The 22564-nt window shown below is 52.6% G+C and overlaps 7 protein-coding genes across 7 annotated transcripts; 3 read left to right on the plus strand and 4 right to left on the minus strand.

Moving 5' to 3' along the window:
• The first annotated feature begins 23 nt into the window (after positions 1-23).
• Positions 24-6033, plus strand: EJ05DRAFT_477108 (uncharacterized protein). Its single transcript, XM_033744180.1, has 4 exons — positions 24-313; positions 380-4908; positions 5083-5243; positions 5354-6033. The coding sequence occupies exons 1-4, from the start codon at positions 163-165 to the stop codon at positions 5733-5735; spliced, it is 5223 nt and encodes a 1740-aa protein (XP_033599326.1). The 5' UTR covers positions 24-162; the 3' UTR covers positions 5736-6033.
• EJ05DRAFT_477110 (uncharacterized protein) lies at positions 5997-9595 on the minus strand. Its single transcript, XM_033744181.1, has 3 exons — positions 9340-9595; positions 7586-9241; positions 5997-7531 (listed from the first exon to the last, which is right to left on the minus strand). Exons 1-3 carry the CDS (start codon positions 9434-9436, stop codon positions 6441-6443), a joined length of 2844 nt encoding a protein of 947 aa, XP_033599327.1. The 5' UTR covers positions 9437-9595; the 3' UTR covers positions 5997-6440.
• A 3050-nt stretch (positions 9596-12645) lies between these two features.
• Positions 12646-13398, plus strand: EJ05DRAFT_440186 (RmlC-like cupin; the record flags this gene model as incomplete). The annotated part of the gene is made up of 2 exons (XM_033741918.1): positions 12646-13044; positions 13096-13398. The coding sequence occupies 2 exons, from the start codon at positions 12646-12648 to the stop codon at positions 13396-13398; spliced, it is 702 nt and encodes a 233-aa protein (XP_033599328.1).
• A 1313-nt stretch (positions 13399-14711) lies between these two features.
• On the minus strand, positions 14712-15367 carry EJ05DRAFT_430533 (cutinase; the record flags this gene model as incomplete). The annotated part of the gene is made up of 2 exons (XM_033741551.1): positions 14712-15056; positions 15125-15367. Coding segments are annotated over 2 exons (588 nt in total), but the record flags the coding sequence as incomplete, so codon positions are not given.
• A 411-nt stretch (positions 15368-15778) lies between these two features.
• EJ05DRAFT_46430 (uncharacterized protein) lies at positions 15779-18077 on the minus strand. Its single transcript, XM_033742740.1, has 4 exons — positions 17872-18077; positions 16961-17764; positions 16892-16905; positions 15779-16841 (listed from the first exon to the last, which is right to left on the minus strand). Exons 1-4 carry the CDS (start codon positions 17872-17874, stop codon positions 16106-16108), a joined length of 1557 nt encoding a protein of 518 aa, XP_033599330.1. The 5' UTR covers positions 17875-18077; the 3' UTR covers positions 15779-16105.
• Positions 18078-18994: 917 nt separating this feature from the next.
• EJ05DRAFT_539009 (uncharacterized protein) lies at positions 18995-20053 on the plus strand (the record flags this gene model as incomplete). Its single annotated transcript, XM_033749492.1, has 3 exons — positions 18995-19187; positions 19320-19385; positions 19765-20053. The coding sequence occupies 3 exons, from the start codon at positions 18995-18997 to the stop codon at positions 19947-19949; spliced, it is 444 nt and encodes a 147-aa protein (XP_033599331.1). The 3' UTR covers positions 19950-20053.
• Positions 20054-21287: 1234 nt separating this feature from the next.
• On the minus strand, positions 21288-22521 carry EJ05DRAFT_539010 (uncharacterized protein). The gene is made up of 2 exons (XM_033749493.1): positions 22119-22521; positions 21288-22053 (listed from the first exon to the last, which is right to left on the minus strand). The coding sequence occupies exons 1-2, from the start codon at positions 22289-22291 to the stop codon at positions 21369-21371; spliced, it is 858 nt and encodes a 285-aa protein (XP_033599332.1). The 5' UTR covers positions 22292-22521; the 3' UTR covers positions 21288-21368.
• Positions 22522-22564: the final 43 nt, after the last annotated feature.

The raw sequence follows: 22564 nt of genomic DNA on the forward strand, positions 1-22564 counted from the left end.
AGTCTCGTCTCCCGCATTTCCGTAACTCCTTCGCACAATACACAATAACTTCACGCTATGAACGTGGACTCCTTGCAATTCCCTTGATCCCCGTCGCTCCATCCTAGAACTGAGCATCTAATATTCCCTGAACGTGCCGTCCGCTGCGTGTCGAGGCCCACCATGTCTTCCTCCGACGACCTCGACCCAACCCACTTCATGGAGCGCATCCGCAAACTCGACGAGCAGCGCAACTCGGAAGAATCCGAAAGAGCTAGAAAGTTGGAGGAAGAGATTCTGCAGGGCCGCAGCGAGCGTGCTGCCAGGAGAGCTGGTATGTGAGCAAGCATTTGTTGTTGAACCACGCACCGCGCGCTGACCATTGTTGTGTTTCTCCTAGAGCGTCACAGGTCCATCTCGCCCGAAAAAGCTTTAACACCCCAATCCCTTCGCTCATCCAGGAACACTCCCAGTACTCCGTCGGAGAGCACGCCTCCCGTTACAATGCCGAGCTCCAATTTAGATCTTGATTCTTCAGCTCCCCACTTCAGCACTCCAGACGTACAATCAGAATCTGCGGCCCCAGAGCCCGACCGCACGCGACGCGCTCCAGCACCAATCCAGACTGCTAGTCAAGAGTCAAATGAACAACCAGAACCCTCCAAGCCATCAGCAGGCCCAGGACTCGCCCGCTCTGGGACACTTTCATGGCAGCAGAGGCCTAAATCAAGAGGTTCGGTGCGATCGAGGCCGCTCTCAATGGTAGCTGCAGAAAATATCGCCGCAAAATCTCCACGTGGAACACCTGAACCACAAGCAGACGATGAGCAAACAATGTCACGAAGTCAGATAGCACAGTCACTAGGTGCGAAAGATCCTACTTGGTTTAGGCAGACGGCAGACAGAGGAGTGGGCTCGGCAGCGTATAGAAAGAGTCAAGTAGAGGTTGAAACGCCAGACACTGATCGATGGGGTCAGCACAGCTCAGGTTCGCATGGTCGTACGCCTGCATCACCAGGGCATGGCAGCGCAAGACGACAATTGCCAGGGCTGTCGATAGAGTCTACCCCAGAGCCCGAAGGTCCTTCGAGTCCGCCTCCAGACGGCTTCCGGTCAAGCTCACCGTCTCATGTTGGCTCGGTGCGTGCTAGCACTGCCTGGAGTAATCGGATGTCAAGCACAACCTCGGTGTCTACTGTCAGTGCAGCTGAAGGAAAGAGCGTCTTGCCAAATTTGGAGTCCCAAAGGTTTAGCCCTCCCTCAGAACGGAGTCCAGAAGGAAGTGTCGAGAGGCCACATAGTGTCGCGATGTCGCCATCCCAAGGAAGAATTTCTCCCGAGCGCATTCCTAGGGACCGCACCCCATCCCCGACAAAAGGCATGGGCGGCTTTGTACAGAGCGCGATGCTACGGAGGACTGACAGCCAAAGCAAAAGATGGAGTGCGCAGCCAGGTGCTGGCTTGAGCAGGCAAAGCTCAACTGCGAGCAACAGCAGTAGGCCCGTGAGCTTTTCGCAGGCGGCTTTCGCGCAAGCCTTCGAAGCGCGACCAAGCAGTCTGAGCCGGGGTAACTCTCTGGAACCGAATTCAAGACCAGGCTCAAGCCATAGCAATATGACCGTCACGCAGGACAACTCGGCATCAATCAGCCAGGGTAAGACTGATGTGGAAGGGTTCAGGAAGCCTGCGCTCCCCCACCACAGCCGAGGAAGGTCAGTGACTTCAAGAGCTGATATGGACGATGCGAGAAGCGATGCCGGTGAACCGCAAAGCCCTTCGAAGCGCTGGAGTCCTACGAAGTCTTCGTGGCTTGAAAGTGCGCTGAACAAACCTGCAGAGCAGCCGAAACCGAAACAATCTGCTGTGCCCTCCACGCCAAGCTGGATGGCCGACCTGAAGGCAAAACAACAACGAGGAAGTGTCGACGTTTCCAAGTCAGCAACATCTCCACCGCCATCCAGTCCGACATCCAGTAGTGTCAAGTCACCTTCAGCGCCAGTCAAAGTCCTCGAGGTGGTGGATCCAGTAACGCCTGTCCCCGTTTCTAAAGTCCAGCCAGCTATCCTGTCGCCCAAGGAGAAGGAAGCCGTAGCTCCCAAGACGTCCTCACCCCGAGAGCCCATCAAGAACCGTCCAAACCCTCCCACGACAAAATCGAAGCCCAACACACCCCCAAAGGACTTTCGCGCGAATCTGAAACCCCGGCAGCTACCAGCCGAAGGATCGAAAAGCGATGAATTGGAGTTCCGCGCTGCCTTTGGGAAGCTGAAGCGTGCTGAAACCAAGAACTACAAGGCGCCAGATACGTTCAAAGACACTATTCTACGAGGCAAGAACGATCTCTCCGTCACAGGTGGCCCAAAGCCTCGTGTACGGCGCGACGAACTGAAGGAAAGCTTGCTGGCGCGGAAGGAAGAAATCAAGACGAAAGTCGCTGAGACTGGCTCTGCAGTCACGAAAAAGCCCGAGCCTGTGGCGGCGCCCATTCCTGAAGGCATTGCGCGAAGGAAAACCCTCAGCAGATCGGATGCTCCCAAGGAGAGGCCGGTACAGCCTCAGCCTGAAGCTCTTGCAAGGCAGGCCAGCTTGAAGGACAAGCCGAAGCCTGTACTGCCAGGGAAGCAAGTGCCCGACGTCAAAGAGCCAGCTTTTGGTTTGAAGTCGAGCAAGCTTGCGGATCGATTCAATCCTGCTCTTGCGGGCATGCTTGCTCGTGGGCCGTCGCCTGCAACTAACTCCTCTGCGTCGAAACCAAGCGATGCTAGATCCGTCCACGACCAGAGATTGACACCTGTCTCTACGGATAAAGACGATGCCCCTGCCAAGGAACTCACTCACATGACCAAGGGACGGGCAAAAGGCCCCAAGCGACGAGCACCAACCTCGAAGCCTGCGGAGTCGAAGAATGAGCCTACACCAACAACTCAGGAGAAAACACCACAATCGCCGGCTTCCTCGATACATTTGGCACCCTCAGTAAAGGCAACGGATGTTATTACCAACAAAGGATCTAACATTGAGCCAGCATCACCAGCATCAAGCATCAAATCTCCCCAAATACCTTCCATGTCGAAGCCTTGGACTCCAGCAAAATCCGCCGATGAGGAGAAGAAACCGGAGAAACCAAAACCTTCTCCCAAGTCACCCGAGTTACTGAAGAGAGTCTCTACGCCAGTTTCTATTGCGAGTCTTGAAGAATCTTCCAAAGAGGCCAAGTCGTCACCCTCGAGCCTTCGGTCTAGTCGAGATGTCGTCATCGAACGGGCAGTCCCGTCTCTTGACACCTCTGGACGGACGTCACCGAGCAAAAGTGTCTTGAACCGATTTAGTCAAAACCTCCAAGCAAACCGGACCGCAGCCGCCTCAAGAAGTCCTGTCATCGAAGACAGCGAAAGCAGAATTGAAGAGGTCAAAAGACAGTCACCAACAAAGGTCGCGTTCAATCGGTTCAGTATGGCCGAGAAGGCTAAGCATGACGATAGTCCTCTACAGACGCCGTCTAAGAACACAGACTTGAGAGAGCTCCCGAAGCCGAACGTACAGACGCCCGTCAAGATAAGTGTCGAAGTCAAACGACCACTGCCTGTACCCTCCCCAAAGCCATCATTGACAAAGGCCCTACCTCCAACGCCGATCCCTGCCACGCCAGAGAAGAAGGAAGCCCGGGATGAACAAGCTGTAGATGATCTGTCTAACGTGTCTGTGAAGAGCGCTACCTCTCTGTGGGGCCGTCAGTCGGCCTCTGCATCCCCTGAGGTATCTAGAAGCAGAGAGCCTATCAAATTGCCCACTCGTGCTGACGAGCGCGCTGCAGAAGAAGAGGCCGGTCTTATAAAGCCGCAGTCTCAAAGGCCGGCGGGACTTGGTCTTGGTTTCATAACATCTGCTGCTCAACGGCCACATGTATCAACTCCGCCATTATCCGCGACGTCAAAACCTGTTCCATCGCAATCAAGCCCGCGATTCGATATACCGTCGTCTCAGCTCTCACCTCGACCCTCACCTCGCCCTTCCCCTAGACCCTCGCCTATTACTAGCAAGGAAGATCCCGATAACATCTTCTCAGATCGTTTCGATACGCCCCCTGATACCTCCGGTAGTCTACCCTCACACATTGACACCCAACGCATTCTCCAATCTTCGCCCCTCTCTACAGAAAAGATCAAATCGCTGCGAAATCAGATCTGGGAACTAAGCCCCGAGGGCAAGCTCTCACACATCCCAATACAAGAAGAACACGTTCTCTTTGAAGAGGAAATGTATCTCTCGACACACCTCTATTCATCCGAAAAGTCCCCCAGAGCCGCACAGGTATTCCTCTGGGTGGGCGCCACAATTTCAGATACAGTCGTCGAGGACGCCCAGCAATACGGTCGGCAACACGCCAGGGACAACGGCGTCAAAGACGTCATTCTCGTCCGACAAGGAAAAGAGCCGCCGCAATTCTTCGAGGCGCTCGGTGGCATTATCATCACCCGTCGTGGCTCCCGCGAATCCTCAAAGAAGCCTTTCATGCTCTGCGGCCGCCGTCATCTCGGCCACCTCGCATTCGACGAAGTCGACCTCGCGCTCAAGTCCCTCTGCTCCGGCTTTCCATTCGTCGTCGCCGCACCACAATCCTCCGCCTTCGTGTGGAAAGGTATTGGCAGCTCTGCCGAAGAAGTCTCGGGCGCACGGCTCATCGCCATGGATCTCGCGCAATCCGGCGAGCTCTTGGAGATTGACGAAGGCATGGAAACCAGCGCATTCCTAAACTGTTTCCCGGGCCACGAGAGCCAGCGCATGCCGCGAAGCGCCGACCACTGGCGGTACAAGGCCGGCAGCGAGCGCTACCGCGCCCGGCTGTACCGCGTCGAACAATCGAGGACGCTCCCGAAGCAGGCCGGCGGTGGTGGAGGTGGCGGCGCCGGGGCGTTTCTCAGCACGCAGGTGAGCTCGTTCTCGAAGTTTCTTGGGGCGCGGAGGCCGAGTTGGCAGAGCTTCCTGCCGGCAAGTCCGAATAGTCTGCCTGATGCTCCTCCTCCAACTCCACCTCCTCCTCCTCACCATCATCATGATCCTCCACCTCCTTTAGCGCAGCAGTCACCAACATTATCTCCGCAGGCGACCATCCTCCGCAGTCCATTACCCAGCAGCCCGACGAAGCCCCTGCCGTCGCCGTCGTCATCCTGGCGCACCGACGTCAAGGAAATCGCCCCCTTTTGCCAGTCCGACCTCGAAAGCGACGGCGTCTACGTGCTCGACGCCTTTTTCGAGATTTACATGTACGTCTTGCTTGTCCTCTCCTATAATCCCCATTCCCATCCCCCCTTTTTTTCTGTCCTCTCCAAAGAAAAAAGATGAAAGTAAAAAGAATTACTAACCGCAAAAACAGCATCCTAGCCCCCCTCTCAACCTCCCAATCCCCCTCCTTTGCCACGGCCTTGCTCTTCGCACAGGACTACGCCATCCTCGCCGCTTCGCTCGACGACAGGCCTTTTATCCCTGTTAGCACTGTCGTGCTCGAGGGCGTGCCGCGCGATATGCGCAGTGTGTTTCGCCGCTGGGATGAGGCGCAGGGTGTGGGTGGGAGTGCGGCTTTGATGGCTGGTAGGGTGGGACCTGGTGGTGTTGGTGCTGGTGCTGGTGCTGGTGTTGGGCTTGGGCTTGGTGGGCCGGGGGGTAGAGGTGGTGCTACGGGCATGGTGCAGAGAGGGCAGAGCTTGAGGGTTGTGGGGTTGGGCAAGGCGTTGAGTTTGACGGGACGGGTGCGGTGAGATGTGGTGGGATGGGATGGGATGGGATGGGATGTGTGTATACATACGTGTGTTATTGTGTTGTTGTAAGCTATGAGAACGAGATATCACGTCACCACACCACACCACACCACCCACAAGTGTAAGAAGAACAGGAAAGAAAGGGAGGATTATTCGTTCGGGCTGGTGCCAGTGGTCGTAAAGATACGAAACGGGAAAAGAGAGCTCGTCGTTGTCATCGTCATCGTCATCGTCGACACACGCTCGCAATCTCAATCTCAATTTCAACTTCAACTTCAATTTGATTTTTATTCCCCAACGGCGCAGTGTAGTATGTCTATCCAATTCAAATCCACACAATCCACACACTATAAGCCAACCGTATCCTATCCTATCCTATCCAAGCAGAGAGGTCCGTTCCGTAGGTGCTTTAGCTAGCTAGTATACTTACTGTATGTAGTATCCCAAGGTCCCAAAGCGGCGAGGCAAATCTAGCAGGCAGACAGTAATCCAATCGATCAAGCACAACCGAAAAAAAAATCCAATCCAATCCAATCCAATCCAATCCAATCCAATCCAATCACGTCTGATCCGATTCAATTCAATCCAATCACAACACATCACATCACATCACGTCTAAACCAATCCACATCCAGCATTTTAAACATGTCTCGTCAGGATACACGCACGTCATCTCAGGGACACGCCCCCTCTCTTCCCACTCACTCACTCGCGATAAAAGGTGGGATAGACAGGCGCCTTCACAAGCACGCTGCGGCCACGAATCTGCACGCTGAGACCGGCCGCCAGCCTGACGCGCTGCGGCTGCTCCTCCTTTGGCCCGTTCGAGCTCCCGGGCGCACTCAGACTGACCTGGCTGCCGCCGCCGACACCAGATGCAATCTTGCCGCCGGGCTTGGGCTTGCTGGAGCCCATGAGGCCACCGAACATGCCCTTGGAGCGCTTCTGGTCGTCTCTGGTGCTGCTGGCCTGTTGTGGGTCGGCGTCTGAGGCGTTAGTGTCGCTGGCGGCGCTGGCGGAGTCGGCGTCGTTGTTGTCGACGTACGGGTTCGTGAGGGCGGCGATGCTGGATTCGATGGTCATGAGTTCGGGGTTGATGAGGGTGCCGGGCTCGAAGTAGTCGATGTTGACGTCGCGGGACTCGAGGGGGAGGTGCAGGGCGATGCCGACGGCGAGCTCGATGATCATGGGCACGTTGCCGTGTAGTTCCGGGCTGGCGGCTTCCTGGAGGTACATTTCGAGGAAGCTGATGAGACTCTCGTTGAGGAGCTCGATGAGACGCTGGCGGTTTGTCGTGGCTTGAGGGGATCGCAGGACGTCGGACAGGCCTTCCAGAGTGGTCATGCGCCAGTTGATGATCTTGGCCATGAGGGCCTCTTCTTCTTCGGCCGAGTGGACAGGGGGGCTGAAGCGTTTGATGTTGATTTGCATGGTCTTCAGCTGTGTACTGAGGCCGGACTCAAGGTCTGGATGGAAGTACTTCTCAAAGACTTCGCGGTGTATCCAATTTGCAATCACGGAGCGTCCAACAACAATCATCTCCTTTGCACCGAGGCCGACAGCCTCTTTGTTGACTGAGCCGTGCATCCACGGCGGAATGCCTTTCCAGTTCTTGCGAATGGAGTGGGCGAGCTGGGCGACGAGACCGTCGAGCCGCTTGAACCGAGCAGCATATTCAGAATCATCCAGCGATGTTCGTGACATTGACATGCGCTGGTTTGCAAGCGTATTCTGGAGCTGGTGAACCTGCGACTGCTGGTCGAAGAAATAGCGCTTGACTTTTTGGTATTTTTCGCCTGTGTCGGTGTTCAGCAGGTCAAATCACTTGCACGACATGCATGTCCACTCACGGAGTATCTCATGCTCTTTGCGCAAGTTGTCATAATCTTCCTCATTAATGTCTGACGCAGGACGCGGAGTTTCCCGCCCGGTCTCTCCCTCAGTCTTACCATTACCTCTATACGGCTGTCCTTGGGAGTTTTGTGGTACAACGCCAGCGGTGAAGCCAGCAACTCCGGGCGAGACATTCCCAGCTTGACCAGGCGCACCCGGTGGTATCTGCAGAGAGCCTTCTCGCGTCGGTGGCCCTGGCAGCTTCTGACTTCCCATGTCCCCCGATCGCATGTTGTTCCTGTTATGAGACGGTGGAGGTGCCATCGGATTTGGTTCCTCGTTCGGGGTCGTTGAATCCTGAGCGCCGGCCTGTGGTTCGTAGGCTTGGTAGCCCGCTGGCGAAGGAGGATTGAACTGTTGGGCGGAAGGTGGCCTGCCCAGCAACTGTGGATCTTGAGTCTGCGGGTGATGAACTGGCTTCTCCCCGGAATGCAATTGCTGGCTTGGTCTCCTCAGAACTTGACTCTCTTGAAAGCCTAGAGGGACCTGTGGGGGCAGGGGCTGGTATTGCTGGGAATCCTGGTGAGGCGCAACGTAGGCAGGTGGTTGTCCGTGGGGAGGGGGTGGTTGAGGCTGGAATGCGTGGTAGGCTTGCTGTCCCTGGACGGGCGATTGAGGGTTGTCCTTTTGAGAATACGAGATAAAGGTACCTTGCGGCGGCTGTGCACTGTTCCCACTGCTTCCGCTTTGCTGTTCGGGGCTATAATTGGCAGAGTTGGCTTGATTTGGTGGATACTGGCCTTGGTTTGTGTCTAGACGAGCTGGAGTCTGGCGATACTGGTCGCGAAACTGTTCTGGCGGGGGCTGTTGACCGAAGGCCTGCTGTTGACTGTAGGCAGAATCTTTAAGAGGTACCTGCGGGGTATGTCCTATCTGTGGAGAGTTGCCAGCAGCAGGCTGTTGCAAGAACGGGTCAAGGTTTGATTCGTCCTCTTCGGCAGAGGTAGTCAAGTTTGTGTTGGACGCCTGTCTCTGGTTCCAATTCTGCGGCTGTAGACGCTGCTGTTCCTCGCCCGGTGTGGGATACCTTGGCTGGCCGTCCGACTTTCTCAACGACACCCTGCGATTAACTGGCCGTTGGTTTGCGAGGTTTTGATTCTGTACAGACGGTGGCTCTTTTGACGAAGACGAACCAAACAATTTATGACGGATAGACTTGGACTTGTGATGCTCCTTCTCGCCCTTGTCTCCTCTGTCTCCTCTTTCTCCTCTATACTGCTGCGGGCCTTCTGGGGAGTGGTGATGCAGGTATGAATGACGATGGTCCTGCTGAGGTGGGGGAGGCTGCTGTGTCTGCTGCTGCTGCTGCTGGGATTGCTGTTGCTGGGATTGCTGAGACTGTTGAACCTGCTGAGCCTGCTGAGCCTGCTGAGCCTGTTGAGACTGTAATTGTTGTTGTTGTTGTTGTTGTTGCTGCTGCTGTTGTTGTTGTTGGTATTGCTGCGATGGCGGGGAAGCTTCAGCGGCGTTTACCTGGGCGGCGACATTCACAGGCGGGCGGTCTAGCGATAGATTGGAAGAATGTCTATGACTCTGCGAGCGAGAAGGATGAGGACGAGGCTGCGATGGATCAACAATCTGTTGCTGATACCGACGATCCTGGGGGTCGAGGGCTGTGAAATGAAATTGCAACAAGTCAGCTTGGTGGGCAAAGTGGACGGACAGTGGGCCTTGGGAACAACAGAGTTCGGGGACAGCTACACACACGCACCTGAGCTGGATGTCGACGAAGACTGCTGGCTGGACGGATTGCCCTGCGAAGGCTGCAACTTGTTGCTCGACGACTTGCTGCTAAAGAATGAGGGCATGGCAGTCGCTGGACGGGCAGAAGCAGCAGAAGTCGAGGCACAATCAGCCTTCAGTAGAGATGCGCGTGCGAAAGGAGAGTGTTTGGGATGAGAGTGAGTAAGTGAGTGTGTGTGTGGAGAGGGTGGGGGGCCGCACGCACACTCGCTCGCACGTACTCGGTCAGGAAGAAGATGAAGAAGAAGAAGAATGTCTGGTCGCGCAGGACGATTGGCTGAGCGGTAAAATACTCGTCGTCTCAGTTCTGCTGGATGATGAATGATGGATGTTGACGGTTGGGCGATGTGCAGCAGTATCAGGTAGCCCCTACACACTCACTCTGTCTCTCCCATCAGTCTTCTCTCTCTCTCTTGTCTCAGCCCTAGTCCAGCCAGCCAAGGACGATAGGAGGAGCCAGGACGATTGTTCCCGCACGTGCCGGTGCAGCTGGTAATGGAAATTATATTCCCTTTCCACTGCCGATTCCAGTAATGCTGCAAACCCAGTCCACCACTTATCGGCGGTTGGACTGTTGGAGTCGTAGAGTGCTTGTGGGCCTTTGGTGGTGGCTGTGTTCCTAGGGGACGGACATTTTGGTAATAGGCCACCACATCTCCAACATGCACTAATACTCTTCTGCTTTTGGGGGCCTCTACAGCCTTGTCTGTTGTCTCTACTCCTTTGTGTCTACCTATTACACTCCCCGTCGCCTCGCTCATGGCTTGCCATCCACTGGCCTGTGTGGGATCCCATCCTTCACCGTACCGTACCACCGCAGTGGCCAGTCTGTCAGCTGCGTCTCGCCGCTCAATAAATAAAATCTCTTCATGTCCATGTCATTCAGCTCTGCGGGAAGATGCATGATATGTTGCATCTCGCTGTAACTCGCTGCTGATGCTTCGCTTTCTATTTATAGACGCTGCTCCGCTCCGCTCCCGCATAAATTGTGGGGTATCAGACTGTGATTCGTGCCTGGGGTGTATTTGATGCCTGAGGTGTAATTCCTGTCTAAGGCTTCATGTCTGCCTTGGGTGTTATTGATGTCTTAGGCAGCAAAAGTGCCTCAGGTACCGTATATACACAACCTCTCAACCTTACCTTATGCTCTCATCACACCAGGATCACATATCTTAGTAGTATCTTCAGCTCTTTCCATCCCCTACCTGCCCACATAGAGTGCGCATGTGAGTCTGCAATGGCTTCAGCGGAATTCATGTCCGATTAGCATGCACTTGTCTGCGACATAAAGTTATGACAAAAGCCGTCATAACTTCAAGAAAAAACACTCGTATCAAAGTCCCCACGCAGGTCCCTTAGGTGCCTACAAGTCATAAAGAAGATTCTTGGACTCTAGTGATACGAAGCTTGAGTCTACTGCAGATGGTGATGGCCTAATATATTTCAACGGAGCTCATGTGTACAGTGTACATGGCCTCGACAATTTATCAATTCCAGAACAATATAGCGACAGAATTATAAGCACCAGACGCATTCACAATTACAAACCTAAACCGATGCCCTAGTCTTACCAAATAGGAAAACTTGTAAGGACTGGCCTCACCTCAGGCTGACATACCCATTTCGGCGCTGACACCCTGGACGCCTCGTCATTCTCGGCCTTCAAGACGGATCGGTTATCGGCATCACAATGCTCGAGTACCTGCTTACTACTCCATAAGGCTGAGACCGCGTGCTCCTTTGGTCAGCTATGGCTGTCTACAATGGTGAGACAGCCAATCCATGTGGAAGCCTGATATGGTGGTTTCTAGTCATTGCTGCGTCTTCCCGGCCGTTGCTTCCAACATCCCGGTCTGCCTCGTGGCATTAACCTGACCACCGTTCATTGGGAGGATCTTGTACCATGGTCTTGGGTTTACATGTTTTTCTGGAGAAGTCTTGCATATCCAGCGATGCTGCGCGAGTCATCGTGAGCTGTATATGCGATACTATGCCCCGGCCCGTTTCGTCGCCGATTACGTTGACCAAAACTGATTCCCTACTACGACTATTCTGAATCAGAATGAAATCCACCAAGCCGACTAGTCAAGTAAAACACGATACGGATGGCTTGCCTTGTGCACAACACCCGGCTGTCGGCACGTCGAAGTCCAAGTCTGTTAGCATTAGGTACAGTTCAAAACTCTCCGTGAGCAAATTGCCACGCGTTCAAACGCCGCAGTTCTCACTCCTCAACATGTCAGCTTCCTCTGATGGTGATACTCTTGTAGCAGTAAGGCTTTGTACATTGTGCCGAACACCCGACTGTACACTCACTCGTGGAGAAGACGTCATTCCTGACTTTACCAGAGTAAAGGAAAGAAAATAAGCATCATCTTATTGACGATTCACCGACTACATGCAAGACATGTCCGTTTTGGCTGACGGTAGCTCACTCAGACATTCGGCTGCCTGCCGCAAGGAGGACTGTGTGCTACTTCTCAAGGAGATCTGTTAGACTCTCCTTAGAGACTGTTGCATTTCTGGTACACGAGAAGGTACCTCAACCTCTCAGGTCTTCTACTACTACATACTCACCCTTCTAGACTATGCTCAAGAAGCTCTTATAACATGTTAAGAGTTACTACCTTCACTGCTGCTATACACGATTGTCACATTGGACTTACCGCCGAGTATCTCTGGGGGTTTATCTACGCCCCCAACACATCTATCAGGATGACTTAAGAGAAAGACGTCGTCATCGACCAGATCAGGACCCGTTTTTTGTCTCAGAGCTCAAAGCTTACGATATCCAAGCTTTTCACAAGCTTTGATCCACCCAGCTGAAGAGACTATGCCTATGTGCATCGTCAAAGTCGGCACCCCTGAGGCACTCTGTCGTCCACGAAGCCCACGAGACCCTCTCAACCACCAACGACATGACTCCCACTGACGCCTCTGCTTATCCTAACAGCATCCTCACGGCATCGCAAGTTCCGTAGCTTCGATGAAGAAGTAATCATGGACTGGTCGAGACTCATTCGGTCTGATTGTATAGACATATCTCGAGTATAAGAAGCAACTGCTTCTTCTCGAGAGAACAGCATCAAACAGCCACTCATCCCATCTCCTCCTCTCAACAGCACAGCTTCACAAGACCAAAGTCTTCTCCTCCATCCATCCATCTATCATCATCATGATATTCAATCTCCTCACCTCCGCCCTCGCGGCCTCCCTAATCGCAACCTCCCTCGCCTCCCCCCTTACAACCACCACCTCCCCCAACCCAAACAGCATGCCCGCAAGCCTCGCAAAACGCACCATCAACCCCAAAACCGCCAACGGCGCCTACACCCAGTCCCAACGCGACGCCCAGCGCGCCGCCCTCATCCTCGCCGGCACCGAACAAGCCCGCCAATCCATCCTCCTCCCCAGCCCCCCCGACGCCACAAACATCACCTTCCAATTCATCAACAACACCGTCGCCCCGCCCACCGGCGGCACAATCTTCCTCTCCACCCTCGCCAGCTTCCCCGCCCTCGAGGGCTCCTCGGTCGCCATGGCAATCGGCTTCATGAACCCCTGCGCCCTCAACACGCCCCACATCCACCCGCGCGCAAACGAGTTCCTCACCGTCGTCCAGGGCTCCCTCATCGGCTCCGTCATGCTTGAGCGCGACTCCGGCTTCGGAAACGTCGTCGGTGCGAACGGCGGCAACCCCATCGAACCCTCCGCCATCGCTCAGGCGGACGCCGTGCTCGCGAATTACACCGGCATGCTCTTCCCCAAGGGCAAGGTGCACTGGCAGTTCAACAACGAGTGCGAGCCCGCCGTGTTTGCGGCCGCGTTTGACGACGCGGATCCCGGGCGCGCGGAGATTGCGGCGCAGTTTTTCAGTGGCTTGCCTGCTGATACCGAGTTTAGCGCGACGGGCAATCAGCTGGATACGTTGAGTCCTGAGCAGATTTCCAAGTTGAGGGATAGTATTCCGAGTACGTTTGTGACGCTCAGTCAGGATTGTGCGAAGAGGTGTGGGATTCCGGCGTAGAGGCGGTAGTTTTACACTTGGGGAAATAGGGGTGGGGGGACCTGGGGGCTGGTATAAGCTTGGAGGGTGCGGGACTTTCATTTGTTTACTGTTTCTTTGGCTCGTACACACGTACACACACACTCTCTCTCTGTCTCTATTTCTTTCTTACCATCCCTTCATTCCATTCTCTTCTTCCATCCACTTTATTCTCTACAAACCCCAGAGCATCGGAAATAGTAGCAGATCCTTATAGTCCCTCTTTTATCCATCTCCATCTCTTACTACAAACCGCGTAGATACAACATATATGAGATTTTAAGATATAGATAGAATATATAGAGGAAGGCACCCGACCCAGAATTGAACTAGTCATTTACTCCTTACTCCCTATTTCCCCCCCTTCGCTCTTATATTCTCTTCTATCTCTGCTCTTTACTCTATGATGCCCGATTATTAGTCCAGGATAGTATATAGTACAGAGTATAAACGCAGTAGAGGAAATAGAACAAATAGAACAAATAGAAGAAACAGAACTTATGTGTACACATAGTAAAGGCAGCGAATCCGGCCTGGTCTCGGTTAGTAGCGATGTATGTAGAGTGAAATTAGAAGTAGGGATCGAGGGAGAGGGTAGGTAGGCAGGTATTAGATCAACAAGGGGTATAAATAGCCAAAGATATATAGAGAAGAGACTATATACAGTAGGGATTATCTAGAGGAGAGGTTATATAAAATAGAGGTTATATAAACTAGAGGTCAAATAGAAGTAGAGGTTATAAAGAGCTACAGTTATAGATAGTTGGTAGGTGTTAGATCACACACGGTGGCTTACTGCTACAATAAAGCTGTGGGACATGAACTTTATATAAATAGAAGTGGGTATGTGAATGGTAGAACTTCAAGTCTCTTATCCTCAAATTAGTCGATGTCAACATTGTGCCATGTAGGATCCTATCACTCTCAACTATGGGTATTATATTCGCTGTATAATGTCTAGTCAGTCCATCTATCAACCAAATCTGATCTATGCCTGATTCCAACAAATCGTACACGTCTCGTCATAGCATTTTCAAGTCGTACAAACTCGTCTAGCACAATCCAAGCACAAAAACAAGCGCCATCACACCGGCGCCGACAATGCCTGCATTACCACCCTGCATCAGCGAAGCAGTGCCGGTCTGCGTAGGTGCAGCACCCGTTCCAGTTGTGCCGCTCGGGCTTGTGCCGGTTGGTTCCGCAGCTCCAGTCTCGCTGGCCGTAGGCTGGCCACTACCACTGCTCGTTGGCGTGGCTGACGGCGTCATCGAGCTCGACCCATCGGTATCGCTGCCGTTGAACTTGCCAACAACGTAGTCCGCCGCCGTAGTGCCGTACTCGCCGATGTAGCTGACGTGAATTTCCACGCTGTCGCCGCGGTCGCAGAAGTAATCGCGTGCATCGCAGTAGCTTTGCACACGGCCGACCAAGCCCAACTCTTCCCAGTCGTTATTCGGACGTGGGAATGTCGAGACGTTGGTTGCGTTGCCCACATTTACAGGCTCGTTCTTGACGAACGTCGGGTCGCCCATCAGAATTGCAGCCGTAACTTGGTTGCGGTATTTCTCGTCGATCGGCTGCGTGATCGGGAAGAAATCAATCTTGTTTCCGAGGAGGACGTCGCCCACAACTTGTGCTCCCTGTAACGTGTGTCAATCAATACTGCTGTCAATCCCAAACACACCCTGGCATGGCACTATCGACATACCTGGCTGTAGCCCATCAACACCATCCGACCATCCGGGCACGCATCACCATACGCCTTCACCAACTCCGTCATGTTGCCCACGCCCTCCGGCTCACTCTCTGTGTACGGCGGATCTGTGATGGTGGCCGGGTAGGAAACCGCCGTGGCTGTAGAGTCCGGCACGCGGCTCAGAATCTCATCTTTCACGGGGCCCAGTATGCCGTATCCAGGCTTCTCACCAGAGGCGCGTGCGACAATCACATATGCGCCATCCACACATGTTGGGGTACCCTGGGCGGCAGTAAGACTGGCAAGCCCGGCGAGGGCGACGATAGAGTACGTCTTCATCGTTGGTATGACGTGGATGAAGTTGGGAGCTGCGGGAGGGGATTCGCGAGAAGGCGAGAAATAGAATCGAGATTCATGGCGGTGGGGACGGTGATGTATACATAGTCGGGATCGTCGAGATGGGGCCGATGGGACACTACCCCAGAGCTAGTGAGTTGATACTCGAAGCGAGGGTGCAGATGAGCCTCGAAAGGACAAGCGTATGTCTGTATGAATCGCGTGTGATGTAAATGGCGGATGGCTGAGCCGGCGGTTCCTGGATGGCTGCGGTGACGTGAATGGAAGCGGGTGCAGGTTGCAGGGGCCGAGGTTCTTCAAACGTCTTCATGCGCCTATGCCAAGCTTGTTCCGCACTTGCCACGGCCCGGACACGGCGAAATAGTCTCTGCCTGAGGCCGCACAGCTAACAGGCCTTGACAAGTACGTACGCCACCACTATTACTCCGGTCATTGGGTCATCGATGCTGGTGGCCCTCGATCGGTGGCAGGATAACGAAATCAATCGCACGATACAGGGGCGGAAGTCAGTTTTTAGCATATCATGGTTCGGCTACTCTCATGTCAACAAGCCTTGGATGGCATACGTCTTGGGTTTCAGATTATGGTCTGTCCCGGAATCTCAGCACTGGGCACATCATACGCTGGTACGTCGTGTCAGAAGACATCCTCTCCGCACACTTTCCGGCACCATTCCTGAATTGCTTCTTGGCTGAACGGACTTCGCCAGGGTAGGTAGTCAGCTACGTCCCGAGAAGCCGTATCGATCCAAGCCTTCATCTCTGGCGTATCTGCGTAACGTGCGCTGGCTCGAAGAGGACTAAGAAGAAAGTGACACCCGAGTGGCTTCCAATGACGTACCTGCTCGAAGCACATCCAGCAACGACGGCACAGCGCGAGGTTGCGCTTTTGGTACAGATCAAAAATCATCTTATCTTCGCTCACAGCTTCGAATAGATTTCCTGAGGACTGTGCTGATAGAGAGAAGAGGTACTGGACAGCCCGATTAATGGAAATAGCATACGTAGTATGCCACGCGATCAATCCCACGAGTGCTGGATCTTTGAAATGATACACAAGTGGTACCAGTTCATCACCTGTCTCCGATGGTTGTATGGTCGTCGTTTCTTTGATCAAGTCTTCGATGCGTGAATCGATGAATCGTAATGTTTGTGATATCTGAATCGCTCGGTTGAGAGCACTCGGTAGGTCGGGACATGCTCCGGGGTCTGGAGTATCACGAATCGTGGCAATGGATTTAAGAAGACTGCCCCATCGAGTTGTCTCTCTATGGACGGAGTAGTACAACATTGATATATCACTCCTTCCGTTGCGAGGAGAAAGAGCAACCTGCCAGTCTGGAGAATCCATGAAGCATGGCTGCCCAGTGTAGCTACATGTGGCGTTAACGGCTAGACTCAAGTTGTTTCATCAATGACATACATGGAGTGACCGATCTAGGATTAACGTTAGCAGATATAAAATACGCAACCGTGACACATAGAAACTTACAATACCTGTCTGGCAATCCAGCAGGAGGAGGAAGCTGAATGTGTTGTCAAGATTTCCGCAGCCCCGGATTTTGATCAAGTCATAGATGGCTTGCATATGGCCCGAAGTCCAAAGCCAATAAGGATTGTCCATGAAGAAGCCCTCGTTGCGCCATATAATCATGATCGCTGCGAGTGTGTAGTCAGAATAGCGCTGATCAGGGTCTTTAATCGCCTCCCGCAGTAGCTGCAAAGCCTTGCCATACTTTCGAGATATAAAATTACCATAGTAGGCGTCGTCGCCTGACAAACAGCCCTTGACACTGGCGCTGATGCATTCTGTGGCCGCGTCAAGGGCTGGAGACACTCCCAGATATCTGGGTAGCTCATTAAACAAATGGCTGAAGCAGAACGTCTTCGAGCTTATGTCTATGGCGTCCATGCTTAAGGCTCCAATGAGGTCACACGCCAGCATCTCGGACCGTGTCATTGACATGAGCATAGGCATGGAAGAGGTTACGACTTGTGGACTTCCACGTGCCAGCGACACGGACTTTGGCTTCTTGATCTGGACATCGGTGTAATTCCAGGAGAGATGTCCACTAGAGACTTTCACTATAATCCCATTCGAGCTTGCTGACGTCTCATCGATTGGCTCATTTGGGGAAGTGATGGAATTACCCTGGTCATCATTAGGACTACCTGAAACAGATTTCTCTTTCTGGAACTTCCTCCGGGACTTCATGAACTTGTAGCGATCAGGTGGGCCAGGGCAATCACGGCCACTTTTCATGCAAGGTGTGCAGACCGGCCATTGTTCGTCGCACTGCCTCATGTTATTTCGTGGTCGAGCTGAGGTTTAGTACGTGTATGTCTTGCCTTGACCTTCCGTATCCGACAAGTATCACAGCGAGACACATGAGGTGCAGCTACCATATTGCAAAGATCTTGTGGCGTCTGAATTGGGTCTGGATTTGCGCAAAAGCGAGGCGACGGATCTGGCTTCTTTATGTTTTCGTCCGTGGGGAACAAGTCCTTGAGAACTCATGAGATCTATGACCACACGAGAGCAGCTTGGCCATATTGCTGGATACCGGCTGGGGCGCAATGCTGACACATTTGGTAATGTTGGAGAGCTGTTGGAGCTGTTGGAGACCTAACCGTCGTTAGGGCTGCTGGGAGATATCTGTACTAAGCTGTAATGGGCTTAGTCTCGCTCGATGAAGCTCAGTCGGGCGTAGCGTGTTCTTATTATGCCAAAGGTCCATTCATGTCCGTGTTCCAACATTTATCGCATGATGCAAATCTCGCATGTCAACTATAAAAAGCCCCCCGGGACTATCAATGCGGCTGGCGGTTCTAATCACCAGTTCGAGGCATACACCCGCATGTTTGCATGAACAGCCCTTCACAATTATGTTTGTCCACCTTCCAACGTCAAACCCGAGGTTTTCCTAAGCCAAGTCGGCAGCAACCTCTATATTCTTGAACTATATGACAGCTTGTATTCCAGATATCATTGTATCAAGCTACGTGTTGGGCAACAAAACAACAAGAAACGGCTTGTTTCTTCATTGGGCAGAAATGCGAAAACAAAGGTGTTGGTCTATGAACGATGCCACTAGGCACATAGTTGACTGTCTATAAGTATGTGAATGTGGCTAAACCTGAATATCTTTGATGGAGAGCAGGCCATGACACCAATTATGATGTTCGCTAGTGATTGATATACCAACAGTACAAAAGTATCCTATTTTCGCCCCCATCTAGCACTAGTACAGGGAGGAGATATTAGTGTGGAACCCTTTGCTGCCTGAACTGTGCCTGAAATGTCTCTAGACTAATCCATGTCCCTACTACGACTCTAACTCTCAGACACAAGCATTTCCTCGACCCCTTCCCGCCGTCCAGATAACGCAATGTAGTATTCTCCAACGTGGCTTGCTTCATGTGGGATGCATCGCAAAGGATAACAACCAATCTCGTTAATCTGCCTTTGACATATTCATACAAGTAATTATATGCTATATGCAATCTACGATACAGCACGGGAATCATGACCAACCTCCATCGAGACCTTACAATCTTCAAACTCAGTAACTGTTTGATCTTTGTTTCCAGCCCCTGGTACCCATATCCATTACCCGTGAAGCACGAGTGTCCAGCTCTTTGGCACGCCATGATTGCACAGGCAGTTGCATACCGACATTATTCTGCTCCTGGAACGAGGTTCGGCATCCACGCTCTATGTATGCGCGTAGATACTGCTAATGTCATAACGAATCTCCTGTATGAAATGCTGGGGACATGAGATACGACGCGTACTTCCTAGGGTTTCGTGCGATTGCAGACCTGGGCAATAGAATGCTTGATAATTATAGTGTCGTACAACCGCATGCCAAGGACGGTGAGAACCTGCAGGGCCATGGATGCAGATCGAGGAGAAGGTAAAGATTTGCGATCATGCAGACTGTGCAGCAGGGAAAGGCGTATGTGGACCCCATCGGCTGGTGGAGATGATGAGCCTAGACATGGGGAAGGGAAAGTATGTAATATATCTGCGGACCGAAGAAGAGAAGACAAGGGATGTGGGAGGGACTGTGCTAGGGGTGTTTAGGCAAGTCAAGATTCTGACTGACGTACCATACGGTGACTTTCTAGACAGTGATATGCTGACAAGCCAACTATAGTCGCATAGTCACCAGTATGGTTTCATCGTTGAAACACAGCCAAGTGACTGCTGGTGTACATGTCCAAGTCTGCGAAGCTTGGTGAAGATGTAAAATTCATGACTCGAGGCCATACTCATTTGCTGACGGCAACCAGGGGTTAAAAAACTGGAGCCGCCTACTACCGGACCGAAGTGCCACGTAAACCTGGAGAAGTCCCACAACCTTAAATGGTCGACAAGACTACAGCTACTGAACATGGAATGGGCTCTTTCATGGCCTAATGAATTGTGGTTAGCTATTCAACAGTTCAGCTATATCACTTCTATGTACGTCACATAGATCTGCACAGAAAAGCTGCACGGCATATAATATAGGAGGTCACATGCCGCGTCAAAACCTGTAAAGCAATGGTTTTCACGGTGTTACCAGGGCTTCAGTAGTCGGTCATCTAAAAAGGAGTAGATACTCTGGGTAAAACAAGACCACAGCAGATACAAGCTAAGAAGTTCAGCGTCAACATTCCGTTGTTGCATCCGATATTTTATCGGCAGCCCCTGTCACTAAGATGTCCTTGATCAGATTATCGTATTTCGGGCAAATGCAATATAGAAGTCTAGCATATATAGCTCTGTTAATCTCAATCAGAGAGTGGTATCAGAAGAGAGAAGATATGGACTGTGCAACAGGAACTGTTGGACCCAATATCACAAACTGGCAGAGGCCAGGATTGACCGATAGGACGATTGAACTTAGGCGAAGCTGTTCTCGGATCATTGCCACATTCCCTTTACAATTCACTTCACCACTATTATTACCATCGTCGCCTTCACTCTTCCCCTCGCAGCAGTTGATTCCCGATCACCACCGACTGTGCAGCATCTGTCCACGCTATCTTTACCCTGGGTAAATCTCTCCCCGACGATATCGACTCCTCCGTCTTGCACATGCTCACTACTACCTGAGACGCCATCCTTTCTGGCGTCCCTGGCTTCACTGTCGTCGGGCTCGAGTACAATTACAAGAACAACAATATGCGAGCCGCTATCGTCTCCGGCGTCGATATGTTCAGGTAGTACCTTACAGGATACGTGGTGAGCTGTGGGCCCCAAAGCATGATTGTACTTCCAGGGTATTCGCTGGGGGTGATGGCAATAACGGCCACGTTGTGCAGAACGAGGATGCTCGGACTATGGCACGCCATGGGGATAGATAGGAAAAGTGCGAAGAATGTAATTGTGGCGTTTATATCTGGCGATGAGACGCCTTATGCTTGGGCAGAGTTGGACGGAGAGGACGTGTCCGCAAGGCATTAGGGTGAGTTCTGCTACCCGCCCCTATTGTCTATTAATTGGACGAGCGAAACTTTTTCCTCGGGTGATTTATACTGACTTGTAGGTAGCTGTTTCATAGGTGGTACAATTTTGGCTGCTTTGGGTTCAGGAATGCACGACATACGTACTGTGATCAAGGATAACCAGTGTTGCGCGTGGCAGGGAGATCGTGGTAATGTGAGACATTACCACTATGGAGATCGGTACAATGATGATATTGTTGCTTTCATCAACAGCAAGATATAATCTTAGGGCTCAGAGCTGGACTTGATCATCCTCTTACCTATCTGATACATCCACGTTGTAATAACTAATGCACTGGCATGAATAGCAGAAGAATCATTCAGTTAGTTATAATCCCGAAAAAAGCTCCAATCGCCACGAATACGGTGCGTAAAATTTATAGCAATATCAGACATCAAAGATCTTAAACCGTCATATAAAGCGTAGCCCCCAGCCCAACTCCAACACCCACACAAATAAACAAATTCCGCCAACACGCCCGATGCGCCTTCCGCAACATCTCCGATATCTTCAAAATCAATTCCGGCGACGTATTCCCGCTCGGAAATTCCTCCTCCGGCACCTCCTTTCCCAAAAACGCACATAACGGCTCCCACCCATCGCCAATTTGCCACTCTAGAAACCGCCCGGGCTCTCCCACCATCAACCCCCTCACCATCGCTGCATGCTCCTTATACACCCAATCCATATTCGCCTCAATACCACGCGGGCCTTCACACCGCCAAAAACAAACCGCTGCCTGTCGCCCGCGATCGAGCCAGAACCGCTCCGTGCCGAACATGCACAGCAAGCGCGCCAGTGGCCGGGCCGTAGATACCATTGCAGGCACGATCGTCCCCGCAAACGAGGCGTGCCAGGCCGCGACGTCGCGCGTGTTGAGGATTACCTTGGCGTCCGGATATGCGGCGACGAGCTCGGCAGCGTTGTACCCGGCGGGTGAGGAGTCGAGCACGGCAGTGTAGGGCCCCAAGACGGAGTCGTAGAAGGCGGTATCGAGGGCAAGGGGGTAGCCGGCGTATTTTGCACGGCGGGCTTGATCCCAGCGGACGAGGTCGGCGGTGTCTGCGACTGCGTTGAAGCCGTGGTAGCTGTGGGGTGTGAGATTGCCGTGTGTGGTGGTGGTGGTGGTGCTGCTGCTGGGAGAGTGGCTTACGGCTTGTAGTCGAGGATCGCAAGGGCGCGGGAGAGCGATTCGGTACCGCTACGGGAGAGGCCGAGACAGAGGATTTGCATTGGCTCGGAGCGTGTGCGTTCCGGGGGTGGGACCCAGTGAAGGTGTTCCATGAAGGAGGACTCCATGATCCAATGTATTATAGCTGAGGCCATCTTGTCGGGTTGTTTTGGCGATAATTCAGCCTGTTCGGAGGTTGTTGTGATGTACTTGGAATAGGGGCTACTGCACGGACATGCGGATTAGTTCAGTCGAGTCCGGATTTCACTACCAACTCCCGTCTGGAGTATTGGAGAGCGACACTGTGGCGTGATGTGACTTCACACAGCGATCGTCAATTCAAAGCTTAACGAATGTGATATTTCCTGCCCTTGTTGCCTTTTATATATACTTGATGCTGATAGAGAGTGGGGACTTGAAAGTCACTA

Source organism: Pseudovirgaria hyperparasitica, assembly GCF_010093815.1.
Source record: "Pseudovirgaria hyperparasitica strain CBS 121739 unplaced genomic scaffold EJ05scaffold_10, whole genome shotgun sequence".
Taxonomy (NCBI): Eukaryota; Fungi; Ascomycota; class Dothideomycetes; order Acrospermales; family Acrospermaceae; genus Pseudovirgaria; species Pseudovirgaria hyperparasitica.

Excerpts from the sequence above, each read along its gene's own strand:
- EJ05DRAFT_477108 (XM_033744180.1), top strand. The coding sequence starts at position 163 with ATGTCTTCCTCCGACGACCTCGACCCAACCCACTTCATGGAGCGCATC. Across the intron at positions 4,909-5,082 it reads GGGCGTTTCTCAGCACGCAG|GCGACCATCCTCCGCAGTCC; the intron begins GTGAGCTCGTTC and ends TTATCTCCGCAG. Across the intron at positions 5,244-5,353 it reads GCCTTTTTCGAGATTTACAT|CATCCTAGCCCCCCTCTCAA; the intron begins GTACGTCTTGCT and ends CCGCAAAAACAG.
- EJ05DRAFT_477110 (XM_033744181.1), bottom strand. The coding sequence starts at position 9,436 with ATGCCCTCATTCTTTAGCAGCAAGTCGTCGAGCAACAAGTTGCAGCCT. Across the intron at positions 9,242-9,339 it reads TTCGTCGACATCCAGCTCAG|CCCTCGACCCCCAGGATCGT; the intron begins GTGCGTGTGTGT and ends TTCATTTCACAG. Across the intron at positions 7,532-7,585 it reads CAAAGAGCATGAGATACTCC|GCGAAAAATACCAAAAAGTC; the intron begins GTGAGTGGACAT and ends ACACCGACACAG.
- EJ05DRAFT_539010 (XM_033749493.1), bottom strand. The coding sequence starts at position 22,291 with ATGGCCTCAGCTATAATACATTGGATCATGGAGTCCTCCTTCATGGAA. Across the intron at positions 22,054-22,118 it reads GCGATCCTCGACTACAAGCC|CTACCACGGCTTCAACGCAG; the intron begins GTAAGCCACTCT and ends CACACCCCACAG.